Here is a 13,299-nt window from a genome sequence, read left to right on the forward strand (position 1 = left end):
ATACCACTACTTAAAAAAAACTGGGTTTCGATCTTACGGATAAATATGAAAAGTCGACAAGAAAGGAATTAAGAGTCACTGAAAAATAATTTACAAATTACCCCACAATTTTATAATAAATTTTATCCATGAGGTTGTTCCGCACCCAAGATCTATGGTCTACCCAAAATTCATAAGACGGAAGTCCCCCTCCGTCCCATTGTATCAACTTTCTTGTCACCTGTGGCAAAATTAGGAAAGTGGTTGTCGGTGACATTGCGTCCACTCTTAGGAACACAAAAATCATATTTAAAATATTCCACTGATTTTACTAATAAGTCGAAAATTTTCATATTGGAGGAGAATTCAATTCTCTGTAGTTTTGATGTGGTATCCATGTATCCGAATTGTAATGTAAAAAAGTGCGAAGATATATTAAGGATGAAATTACAAAAGCACTTTGATTTGATACAAGATGTGACCATGGCTAGTTTGGAGATTGAAGTCATTAAGAAGTTGGTTATCCTTGCAAATGAATTTTCTCTTTATTTTGGTTTTAGAAGTTAATTTTACAAACAGATGTTAAGTTTGTCTATGAGGGCATCTCTTTCTCCTTTGTTGGCAAATGTCTTCATGGATTCTATTGAAACCTCCGCTATATACAGTTATAGGCTCTCCCCTAGTTTCTGGGGCGGATTCGTGGATGTTGTGATTTGCATTTGGAAACACGGTTTAGAATCCTTAGACCTTTTCCATAAACATTTAAATAGCTTTGATAAAAATGTAACATTTACAGTAGAGTTTGAAGAAAATGAAAAATTATCTTTTCTTGATATCATATTGATTAAAAGTGATTTCCATTTACTGTTCTCAATATATAGAAAGCCTACACACAGTGATAGGTATTTGAACTTTCATTCGTGCCACTCTATTTCAGTGAAACGAGAGGTTGTGATTACGCTGGTGGATAGAGCTTTCAGAATTTGTTCCCAGGAGTTTTTTTTTAAATTCTGAAATGTTGTATTTGAGGGATATTGTATTTTGTAATGGTTACCCAATTAAATTCATTGATAAAATTATAAAAATAGACGCATGAAACATAACAATAGGGTTATTAGAGTTTCACAGTGTACAGAATGAAATATGCCGAAAAGTTTCATTTCTTTGCCTTATGTACCTATTTTGGGGAAGATGCTTAAACGAATTTTGCGTAAACATAACATTGATACTTGTTTCCAATCAGTGAGACCATGAGGTAGCTTTCTTAATTCTGGGAAGGATTTAACCCGGGAGATTTAGTTAGTGGGTTGTATAAATTCCTTGTTCTTGTGGAAAGTCTTATATTGGTAGAACCCACCAAAAATGTATTGAAAGATTTATTGAGCATCGCAACTCAATAGAAAAAACCCTACAATTAAGAAAGCCTCCTGAAACTTTTGTTTCGGCTCTGGCTGAACATACATTCTTTCACCCTGAACATTTTATACAATTTGATGAGGCTACGGCTATTTCTAATGATAGGGGTTTTTCTCAGTGGGCGAGGGAGGCTACATAAATTAAAAAATAGAGATACGGGGAATTTAAATATTGACCCAATTTATAATTGTCTTTCGAAAAATGAACCAATAGTCCATAAGGAAATTAAAATTTTTCATAATCACCAGGGGACAAGATTACCTACCGGACCAAAAGGAGTTGCTTCAATATTAGCTAAGAGGATTATTTCGCAACAGAATAGTTAACTTAGTTTCAATTTTAATAATTTTTCCTCAGTTGCTTTGATGTTCTCATTGAAGTAATTATAATATCTTCTTTTCTCTGCGTGGAGCAGTAGCAACAATTGTATTTATTGTTATTGGTGGTGGTTTTATTTGTTTTTAGTTTAGTGTTTTTTTTCTTGTGCTGAGGACGCCTAGTTTAGATACAGGCCAAATTTCCGCGTTATTTTAGTCTTTCATCTCTTTTCTCTCTACTGGCCGCAGTCTCGTTTCAGGTTTTTGTTTCATTGAGTTTTATCTCTCTGTGTTGTTCGTCGTAGTAGGTTATTAGAAGTAGTTGTAGCAGTATGCACATAGTGCATTTTGATTAGTTCCATATCCCCCTCAACATAACCTGAAAGTTTTAACTTAATCCTCCAAACCGTTCCTCAGATGTTACTAATATACCCTTATGTCAACTTACATGCACATAATGTGTTATGATTCAGCTTAAAATCCCATCAAAACTCCCTGAGATTTTCGCCTTAAAAGCCTTAGCATTAGTGCTAGTAGTACTAGAAGTAGTAATAATAGTAGCATGCACATAGTGCCTTTGGGTTAGTTCAACATCTCCCTAAAAATTCCCTGAAGGCACCTTAATACCATTAGCCTCATAACAGTGTCCTCACAATGTTTTTGGGTTTTACCAACATCCCTCTCAACATACTCTGAAAGTTTCGACTTTATACCCTTAACGATCCTAGGACATTGCTGGTACGTCCTTTTAACAATTTGAATACGCTCAGTGTGTTTTGATTTAGTTCAACATCTCATCATTCCCTGAAATGTTCACCTTAATACCTTAGCCGTAGTAGTAGTAGAAATCGTAGAAGCCCTATTGGCAGTAGTAGCATGTACATACTCGGTTTTTGTCTCCTCATCATGCCATGAAAGTTCCAACTTAATATCCTAAGCACTTCCTGAAATACACCCTTTTGACATCCTGCAAGCAAACAGTGTGTTCTGATTTAGTTCAACCCTCCCCTCAACATTCCCTGAAAGCTTCATCTTAGTACCCTATACCGTATTACACGCCAAGGACCCCGTTTTCCCCAATAACAAATACTATATGTAGATAATAAGCGAATTGCATAACTTACAATCCTTGCCGCAGGGGCTGTGGGGGGGGGTCATTCCCAGAGGCATAGTTTTTAGACCTTTCAGCAATACAGAACAAAATGACAATTTTAAATTTTTACCAGATGTATTTTTGGGGAATGAGAGGGGTGGGTTGTGCCGCTTGCCCTCCAATGATGTTTAACTCTTAAAAAACGCTATAACATTTAGTTTCTAATTGAATGAGTTCACTCCAAAGCTTCTAAAATAACTCCTTCTATACGAAGTGCGTTGAAGAAAATAAAAAAAAAATGAAAAAATAAATAAATCACTAATAAATAGAGCTCACTTCACTCTATAGAGCCCACTCTTATCGCTGCCTATGATTCCAGAGAAATACCTGAGAAAATTTGTTCCATTTAAAAAAAAAGCAGAAAAGTTTCAGCAAGTATGTTCCTTCATTCGTGAATAGACATCAATTTCACGTTCCTTCAAACTATTTGTCCAATTAAATTATTCTTCTCTCAGAGATATGTCATTAATTTTACGAAATTTGTTCGATCGGTTTAGACTTTTGTTACACTATAAGGTAAATTAAGTACCAGAGGAATTGTTTTAAACATCAGGCAAATTTTCCCACTACCAATATTGAACCCAACGAATCAATTTACAAGTTTTAATGTATCTACATTTTGTCAACAAGTCTTCGCGAGATTATAAGGTAGTCAGCCTTCATCTTGTAGTCCCTATAGGCCTGGGGATGATTTGAAAAAAAAGAGATTAAGAAAAAAATGAGGTCTTTACTGCTGAACGTGAAACCCCCTCCTCAACCCCCCTCCCCTGTCCCCTCCTCAACCCCTCGCTCTTTAGACTAAAGTTTCAGAGTGCTATAAAAAAATTATCATTACTATGAATTTCCCATGTGTTCGAGCAGTTTTTTTAAGGGATTGTTAAACCTTAGTGTGAAGAGCGACAGGTTGAGAAGGGGGCAGTCTCCCTCGCCTTGGGAATAATTTCTCTTCGTAATAAGTTTTAATGTGGTGAGCATATTACATTAATGGACTGAAATTTGACAACAACCAAAAATGGGAATTATACGAACAATCTTGACATATTACATAGACAAGCATATTCCTATAGAACACATGGCTGAGGACCATACGTCAACTACGCGGTCTAAGCTGTCTCGTCCAAATGTAGCCTATATACTTTAGCTTTTATTCGATCGTCGTAATGTATCGCGAGGGTTTCGTGTATTTTTTGTTTTGTTTCATCTTAAAGTCATGAAACCGATTTTACGAGCTTATTTAAGGTCACAATAGTATGGATAAGGTGCACCCCATCTTTACTTTGGCAGTTCCTACAGCTCTGATTCGTTGCAACTGACTGTCTTCCGTCGAATTTGTGCCTCAGTCTTATTTCCTCTTCATTTTAGGTTCATCCACCGGATAAATGGAAGACAGTTATCCCTGATGTCAATAAATTCATGACTAAGGTTTCAGCTATAAGCCTAAGGGCCAAGAACCTTAGAAGATGAAAAAAGCCGTCACTGAGTCAAAACGGAAAAATGTTTTGCTTTCTTTTTTTGCAAAACAATGGTTATTTATCCGAAGTTTATTGCTTTTTCAAAGACTTGAAAGGGAAACCGGATGACTAGAAACAAGATTGCAAACGTAGGGAGCAAACCTAGCAAACCAAGGGAAGGTTTAGGATGACAGAGTCTACAGCAATTAATGGGTTTCTGCTTTTTTACTGCGTAAAAAAGATTATTTATTATTATTTCATTGGAGTCTATTTTATTTACTGATCTACTTAATTAATTTAGTCTATTCAAACTATTCGTCTATTTCGTTTTGTTTTCTATAATTTTTATTTTATCCATATTTTCTTTTCTTCTCCTTTTTGCTCTTCTCTCTGTGAGTAAGTGATTATTATTTTGTTTTTCTTCTCTGAGTAAGTGACTCGTTTATTTTCCCCCTTCTTTACAGGCCAAAGAACCTTTGGGGGAATAGTAAAATGTAATATTGTATGTGTGTTTCGTGATGAATAAATCTTATCTTAGTATAGGAAACCCAGTGAGAAGAACTTAAGGTCCAACAGTAGACTCGGAAAATTTTACAAAGCTAGCCGGGGAAATCCAAACCGAAGAGCCTTAATTTAAGAGCAGGCATATTAGATTCAACATCTATCTAGCTGGTGATTATACCAAATGAGAAAAGGTCTAGAATTCAGCACAGAGATTAAAAAATTCAAGAGCCTCATCAATACCCAGCTTGTTTATTTTTCAACAAACTGGGAAGCCAACAAGGATCTGAATATCCAACATAGTTTGCAAAAAAAATGGAGACTCAATAGAGGCAGAGAAAATTGGATATGGAAATTTTGGATATGGATATGGAAATGAAAATAAAACAACAATTAGCGAATTTCAATGAGGCCTTGAATTTTCATTTTGTTGGTCTACCAACGAATTTCAGCTGTTCAAATTCCAATTTTTTGTTGATAAGCTTTACAAACTACTTTTGGTGAACCTCAAACATTCTTTTACAGTCCAAAACATACTTAATTACATATATTATTTATTACGAAACTGAGTTACAGAACTGACGATACATTTGCGTACAATCCTACAATAACATTTCATGGATAGTTTCACGCAGGGTCACCCAAAAAAGGCGCAAAAAATCCTTCAAGACTTGCCTTAGCTTTCTATTCCATTCTGGCTTTTATTTCCGAGATTCTATATTTAAAATCAACGGCTAGACTAGGAAAGTAAGAAAACAATTAATTTTTCCCTGTATGACCACAAGAAAGAGGATGGCGACTTTCCAAACGTATTCTAGGCTTTCAAATCAGTTGTTTATTTTGTTTTTTATAGCGGAAGTTTTCAGACATTCCAAGGATCTGGAAAGAAGCCCAATTAGACCAGACGGATTATAAACAAGAAAATTAACAGTCGAAAAAAAAACATATGAAGCCCTGAAGTGATTCAACGGTTAATGATTCAAATTTATCTGCCAAATTGATAAACTTTAATAGGCAAGCATCGGAGAAAACTGATGCAGAAGATACGAGCCGTATGAGAAAGATGGCCATAAGGCAAATCTTGACCATAAATCATTCAATACGATTGCAAATACAATTGCATACAAGTAGGGAAACAAAAGGCGGTGAAAACGAGATTGTTAAAAAGAAAAGGTTAAAAGAGAAAGAAAGCCGAGATAGAAAAGTTAAAAGATGGCAGGAAATGGTTAGCAAGAAGGCTGTAAATCCGTGATTCCCAGTGAGAGATGCAGGGCCCACCGGTGGGGCATGGCAATATTTCGGCAGGTCATGGGCAAGACCTGCACTTTTTGGCTGATTAATATTTTAGAAACTTGAAATTGAAAGAAACATTTGTTATGTGAATGACGTTACATTCATATGCATTTAAAGAACAAAAATATACATTATAGTGTTTCAATAACGCCATGCATAACATAAAAGTATTTTATGCAAGCAATACTTTTCATTAGCGTAAAAAATTCCTCGAGGAGAACGAAATAACATGAATGGCCTCTTTAGGCTTCTTTTAGGTGAATACACGTAAAAAATTTTAATAACAAAATTTCAAAATCACGAGGGTGACATCTGGATTTTAGAAATACCTAGGTGGGGCATGGCCCAAAATCGGTTGGGGGCTACTACTCTGAGTAGAGGTTGACAGAGAAGTGAAACAGCCGCAACAACAGGTGTTGGTACATGTGGAGGGAGGGCTCTGAGTGGCCCGAATGACCCTTCCCTAAAAAAAGGTGTTTTAAAACGCAACTTATTTCAAACTTTCTACCCTTTCAACTAACGAATTCAGAATTTCTCAATTCAATTGAAATCTGTGATTTGACGCCTTATGAACTAAAAATAAAGAATAGCGGGATGATTATGCCAATGCTCAATTAGAAAAAATCTATACAAGTCTGCCACTTGCCGAGTGCCGAACTGTGTCAACTGTAAAATATGTATCGAGAAAAAAAATATGTCGACTGTGAATCATTAGCCTTGGAATAGCCTTTTTCAGTAGCCTTGGAGGAGGGGAAGGGTTAAACAACAAGGGAGTTCTATGAGTTTCCTTTACCCACTTCATCTTAGTTTTTTGAATTGCACCAACGCAACTTATTTAAAACTTTCAACCCTTTCCACTATCGAAAGCTCTGATTCTGACCCTAAGGACTGAAATATGTGCACCAGTGATTGACAGAGTAGTCACACAATAGGGAAATAGTTTTATGACGAGATCAAGAAGCCCTAACTTTTTTTAGACTGATTTGTCCAATATAACAAATAAGAAAAATCCCAAGAAAAAAAGAAGTTTTACCCGGTAAATTCGAAAATTGAGAATTATAACCTAAAGATCGGGGGGGGGGGAATCAGAGGCACTGAGAAAACAGTAATCAATTCAACTTATGGTGGGCTTATCATAAAGGGTAAAAAGGATTGCATTTATAATCCATTAAACTCATCCAATTTCCCAAAACAACACAGACAAGGAACTGACTTAGTTACTCAGGAAGTGAAATGCTAATTTTATTAAATTTCAATTCGTTTAGTCCGCTGATGTTTTGATTTCCCAGGTGGTGGCTTACTCCTAAATGGCGGCAATTTCAAGTTTAGTAGAAAAAAACAGGCTTTCTGTAAAGAATTCCGCACCAAACATTACATACGAGAACAGGAAAACCTCGACAAGAACTTGGGCATACTTCAACTCAGAAAAAACACAAATATTCGCTAATTATTTAACTCCCAAATGTATGGGGGGGAGGGATTGGAGGAGGTGTCAAAGGGGAGAGGGCTCTTAATGTTCAGTTTGGATGCTTTACCTGAGTCCGCAATATTGCACAAATCGAGGCAGTTTTAAAAGCTGCAAACAGAAGAAACCTTAAATAAATTTCATTGAAAATTCTGCCAGATATACCGTGTGCACCGACAGACCGCCACAAGAACTTGCGCAGAACTTAATTCCGACTGACGAAGAATCCCCTAAATTTCAAAACAAAAAACAGAACTGTGTCAACTGTAAAATATGTGTCGAGAAAAAAAAAAATGTGTCGACTGTGAATCATTAGCCTTGGAGCCTTTTTCAGTAGCCTTGGAGGAGGGGGGTTAAACAATAAGGGAGTTTTGGGAGTTCCCTTTACAAATTCATCTCAGTTTTTTTTTTAGTTCCACCAAACGAAGCAGCGTGACAACACTGCACATAGAAGATACCTTGACTAATCTTCACCCAAAATGTCGTAGGAGATGTGCACTCAAATGTTTGTTAATTTTATAGCTCCAAACCATATATGTCAACCGTAACTCACTCCGATCTATTTCTGGTAGTCTGGGAGGTAGCGGGGAGGTCGAAACTCAAAAAGGTAGGAGTGTTTAGGGTTAAATTTGACCATTTTACCTCAGTTCATTATGTTGCACCTTCTGACATAGCTTGAAAAAAACTGCATATGGAAGAAGCTTTACCTAGATGTCACTAGATATGGGCACATGGGTTGACATATGAGTTGAACATCCCTATCACATATGGGTTGAACACGCGAAAACCACAATTAGAACTTTTACAAAACGTAATCAAATTCAATGAACTCGGTCGGGGGAGCCAAGGGCAAAGCGAAGGGTTCTGTTCGGTCATTTTACTTAAATTCATTATTTCAATTTTAGTCTATATAAAAATAAAGGACTCTATATCCACACACCCCAAAACTTCTATATCTTCGAGACAGCTCATAGGACTTGCCGTTTAGGCCGGATAGGCAGCACTGACGTTACTACCATGAAATCATTCAATGGGACCAAATTCTGATTAACCCCCAAAGGAACTATGGGTAGTGACTGATTGGGAATCTTTCGCAGTCAATTTCTCCTTGGCTTAAATCTACATTTTATCAGCAACAGTGCCATAACTGTATAGAGAGGTATGATAGGACTTACCTTTCTCGTAAATCTTTCTTTAACCTATGCCAATTTTTTGCTCTTCTTATTTTGCTGCGCAACAGGACAACAGCATATTGCCGAATTTGAGGACTGGAACCAGTAGAGCCGACCCTACATAACAGAGGAAGAATATCTGGATGTTTGAAAGCTTCCCGAAGCTCGGCTGTTCCCTAGAAAGGGTAAAATTTAAATTAGAATTTGGGGTAATTTCTAAAAATCTCCCCAAGAATGAGAGTAAGAAAAATTACGTATGAACTAAGGCTACACTGGCTGAGTAACTTTAGAATCAACGCAAGAACACTGACTAGAAAAAAAAAGCGATGCGTTATCCATTGAATCTTCACCAGTCAGATGGTACAGAGCGGATTGTCTCAGAAAATTTAAAGAGACGTCATTTGACCATAAATTGAAAGTTCTAGTGCCCTTTTAAAAGGTCAAAAGTACTTCAGAGCAACTAGTCCAATTCCCGGAAATTTGGATGGAAATTTGTGGATGACCTAACGGTTCTTAAAACCTGCTACATAAATTTGGTAAGCAGCCCTATGAGTATCCTCAACGATATTTCAGATGACGCTACGAATTTAGACATGAGATTATACCCCTCTAAACCTGTGACAATACCAATATGTTTCCTTAAAACCTCGACCCTTTTCCTCAACCATATCCCTCCAGATATTTATGTGCCGTCCTTTAAATTACTTGGGGTTACAATTTCCTCTAATTTAAAGTGGGATATCCACGTTAAACATATTGTCCATAGAGCTAATGCGTCCATGTTTCTCCTTCAGCTCTTGAATAAATTTACCCCCCCCCATCCTATTCTTTAAGAATCTATACTTCCTTGTCCACCGCATGTTGAATATGCTTGTCCAGTTTGACGTCCTGGCATCTCCCGTGATAAATCAGAAAAAATTGAATCCATTCAAAAAGAGCCCTGAGAATAACTTTTAGAGAAGCCTAGGCACCATACTCGCTCCTTCTAAAAAAGGCAAAGCTAGAAAATCTTGAGCACAGGAGAGGAAAATTGTGCCTCTCTTTTGCAAAAAAAAAAATGCAATAGTAAACCTCTGAACGGAAAACATTTTCCCCTAAAGACACTCGCCATCCAAACACCGCCTGCCACGCACTGTTTCTGAACCCATTCCTATTTTGTCCCCCATCCGTTGCTTTACCTCCAGGTATGAAAAAACCTTTGTTTCCTTAATTACTGATAAAATAAACCGCAAGTTTTCCTTCTTTTTTTTTTCGGTGCTGGTGATGCCCAGGTTTTATTTTCGTTTGATTTTTTTGTTCCCTTCCCTTTTTTATATGGTTTCTTTTAAACCTTTTTGACGCTAATTTTATTTCAATCCTTATATTTTTTTTAGCTTTTACCTTTTTAACTTTCTGACATCTTGCCGCTTGCTATTGTTGACTAATAAAAGGTTCTGCTATTCTGATATTGTTGTTTTTGGCATTGTTTTGCCGGTTCTTTAGCTGTTGTGCTTTTGTATGATTTTTTTTGGGGGGGGGGGGGGGGTGTGTGACTCCGAAATGAGAATTGATACTTCAGGGCTTGTGATATAAGTTCTTTGAAATATCTTAAATCATTTCTTCACAGGTCATTTATTTTGACTATTTTTCTTATTTCGACTAGCTCGAAACAAATGACAATCACTAAATGTGGACCAGTGTTAAGGAGAAACGGCACCTAAAAAGGACAAGGAAGGGGGGGGACTGATTATTCTCTAATCTCTCTTCAATTCCCCCAGCATATATTAAAGGTTTCAACCTAATACCATCAACAATTCCTTAGATATTGCTTAAATTCCTTTCCACAACTAGCGAGGAAAAAGCAACAAAAGGACAAAGTGAGTTTTTATTGTGTTTGCCATCCGTCTCAACATTTCCTTAAAGTTTCACCTTAATACTCTAAGCTTTTTAGAGATCCAGGGCAAAACATACCTTCTTTTATTAATAAAAAAAAAGACTTATATCACAGACAACACTACAGCGTTGCCTATAGTAAAGGCGTTGCCATACGCGTTGCCATACGGCTCTAATGTTTTATTAATATTATTTTCCCAGAGGCACTTCATATGGCAGGGGTCGTCGTATAAACGTCAGAGAGAGTTCAACCGAATGGAAATCGAAAATTCTAGTACCTTTATTCAAAGTCAGAAGTGATTGGAAGGCAAATAGCCCCCCCACCCTTTTCCCCCAAATACATTCGATAGAAAATTTGAGACTCTGGTTTAAAAAATAGTTCAAAGATCACATAACAAAATCTTCGGGGTCGGTACAACCCCCAGGGCGCGGGGGCAGGCGGTGTAAGTTATACCCTGGGGATAATATGGTTTTTATAGAAGGGATGCTCGTATAAACTTCAGAGAGGGATCATTTGATTGGAAATTCAAAGTTCTAGTTCACTTTTTAAGAATCAAAAGAGATCGAAGGGCAACTACCCCCCCCCCCCACACCCAGCCCAAAAAAATTGACATAGACATTTTGCTAGAAATAGTTCATACGCCAGATAATAAAAACTCCAAGGTCAACAGAAACCTCCAGAGCCCGAGGGCACGTGTTTTAAGTTATGTCCCGGGGGCAAATGAGGTTTTTATGCAAGAGGAAGTTGTATAGACTTCAGAGGAGGCTCACTTGCTTGGAAATTGAAAGTTCTACTTGCCTTTTTATGAGTCAAGAGGGATCGAGGGGCATCTACCCCCCCCCCCCAACACACACAGACACATCCTCTTTTCCCCAAATGCATCCGATCAAAATTTTGAAATTGCCAGTTTGTTTGAAATACTTCAACGATTAGGAAACAAAACAATCTGGGTCAACTTACCCCCTCCAGAGCCCGGGGGAAGGGTTGCAACTTATGTCCTGAGGGCATACAAAGTTTTTGTTGAAAAAGTGGTAGTATAAACCTCGGAGGGAACTCAAATGATTAGAAATTGAAGGTTCTAATTCCTTTCTTAAGAGTCATAAGGGATCCAATGGCAACTAGACCCCCCCCCCCTCCACCCTCTTTCCCCAAATGCGTCTGATCAAATTTGTTATATATCGATTTTGTCCAAGCTAGACCAAAGATCATATAGCAAAGACTCCAGGGATAACACCGCTTACTAGAACGCGGGGGCAAGTGTTGTAAATTATGCCCCGCAGGAATATCCCGTTTTTATGGAAGGGATGGCAGCATAAACTTCGGAGGGGACTCATTCCATTGTTAACCGCAATTTCTAGTGCCCTTTTTAAGAGTCAAGAGTGATCAGAGGGCAGCTATCCCCCCAAGACCCATTTTCCTAAATTCATCCGACAAAAAATTTGGGATTGTGCCCCTTTTAGGAATCAAAAGTGATTGGAGAGCGTCCTTCTTTCCCGAAATACATCCGATTAAAGTTTTAATCTTACTTACAGCGTTGGTTATAGTAAAGGCGATTAGGCTTCGATGTTCTACCATTCTTTCCCCAGGGGAACTTTATATAGAAGTGGCAAACAAATACAAAGTAGAAACAATAGGGAAAATCTTTTCAAGACAGTGGAAATCAGTTCTGTGAATATTTCGGCCCTATGTCCAAGGGCCGTCTTCAGCACAATACGAGAACAAGAGAGAAAATATGTATATATAATAAACTTACATTAAATTGTGAGAACTAAAACTAAATAATGTTTTTTAAAACTTTTTAAAAAACAGCCCTAGCATTCTTACTTCAACGAAGTTCAACCAGGACTGACAAAAAGAATGAAATGAGAATATAAATTCTTTCAAACTAAAGAGAACAAAGTGATTAAGTGCAATTTCTCAGAGCCAACCTTTCTTTTTTAGCAGCCTGTCTCAAAGGCCTTTTCGTAGCTGGTTCAATACTATTATAAATCGGTTTAGTAAAATATTTTGTTCGATCATTTTTAATTAAATTTGAGTATAAAGAATTTAGTCAGTATTCCCCTAAATCCCTGTTCAAAGAAATATTATTATTTATTTTGAGATTAATTTCGATTGATTCTCGAACCACCTATTTTATCCCCAAATCATTACTGATTAGGCGATCCACCACATAGAAGTGGAGATCGTTTAAACTTCGGAGGGAGCTCATTCGATTAGAAATTGGGAGTTCTAGTGCCTCTTTCAGAGTCAAACGCGATCAGAGGGTAACTAACCCCCGTCCCGCCCTTTTTCTTCAAACATATCTGACAACGTTTTGAGATAGGTATTTTGTTGGAAATAGTTCAAAGATCATATAAGAAAAGCTCTGAGGTAGCCAGAACCTCCCTGAGCCTGGAAGCAGGCGTTGAAAGTTATAACCTGGGGACATCTATGCCCCTCATGGAAGGGCTGCTATAGCGTTATATCGACTTAAACAGGTGAGTCAAGCTTTTACTTTTCCTTGCTAATGAGAATTATCTGGAGGAGGTATTTTCAACGGAGAATTTCTCGTGGAGGGGAGATATTCTGAGGGGGAAATTTTCCGAGGGGCGCCTAGTACCGTTTCAAAGAATTAATGAAATTAATCATAAAGCTGCAGTAAGATTGTTCAATTATGATTATATTATAAGATTCGATCTG

The 13,299-nt window shown here is 37.3% G+C and overlaps 1 protein-coding gene across 3 annotated transcripts in view; it reads right to left on the bottom strand.

Annotated features, from left to right (window-relative positions):
* LOC136034128 (importin-4-like) overlaps positions 1–13,299 on the bottom strand; it is a 113,382-nt gene that overhangs the window by 80,375 nt on the left and 19,708 nt on the right. For all 3 annotated transcript variants that reach the window (XM_065715289.1, XM_065715290.1, XM_065715288.1), the window contains exon 3: positions 8,751–8,923. In XM_065715289.1, coding sequence (XP_065571361.1) covers positions 8,751–8,923 — 173 coding nt within the window. The remainder of the gene's footprint in view (positions 1–8,750; positions 8,924–13,299) is intronic.

Source organism: Artemia franciscana, chromosome 12, assembly GCF_032884065.1.
Source record: "Artemia franciscana chromosome 12, ASM3288406v1, whole genome shotgun sequence".
Lineage (NCBI taxonomy): Eukaryota > Metazoa > Arthropoda > Branchiopoda > Anostraca > Artemiidae > Artemia > Artemia franciscana.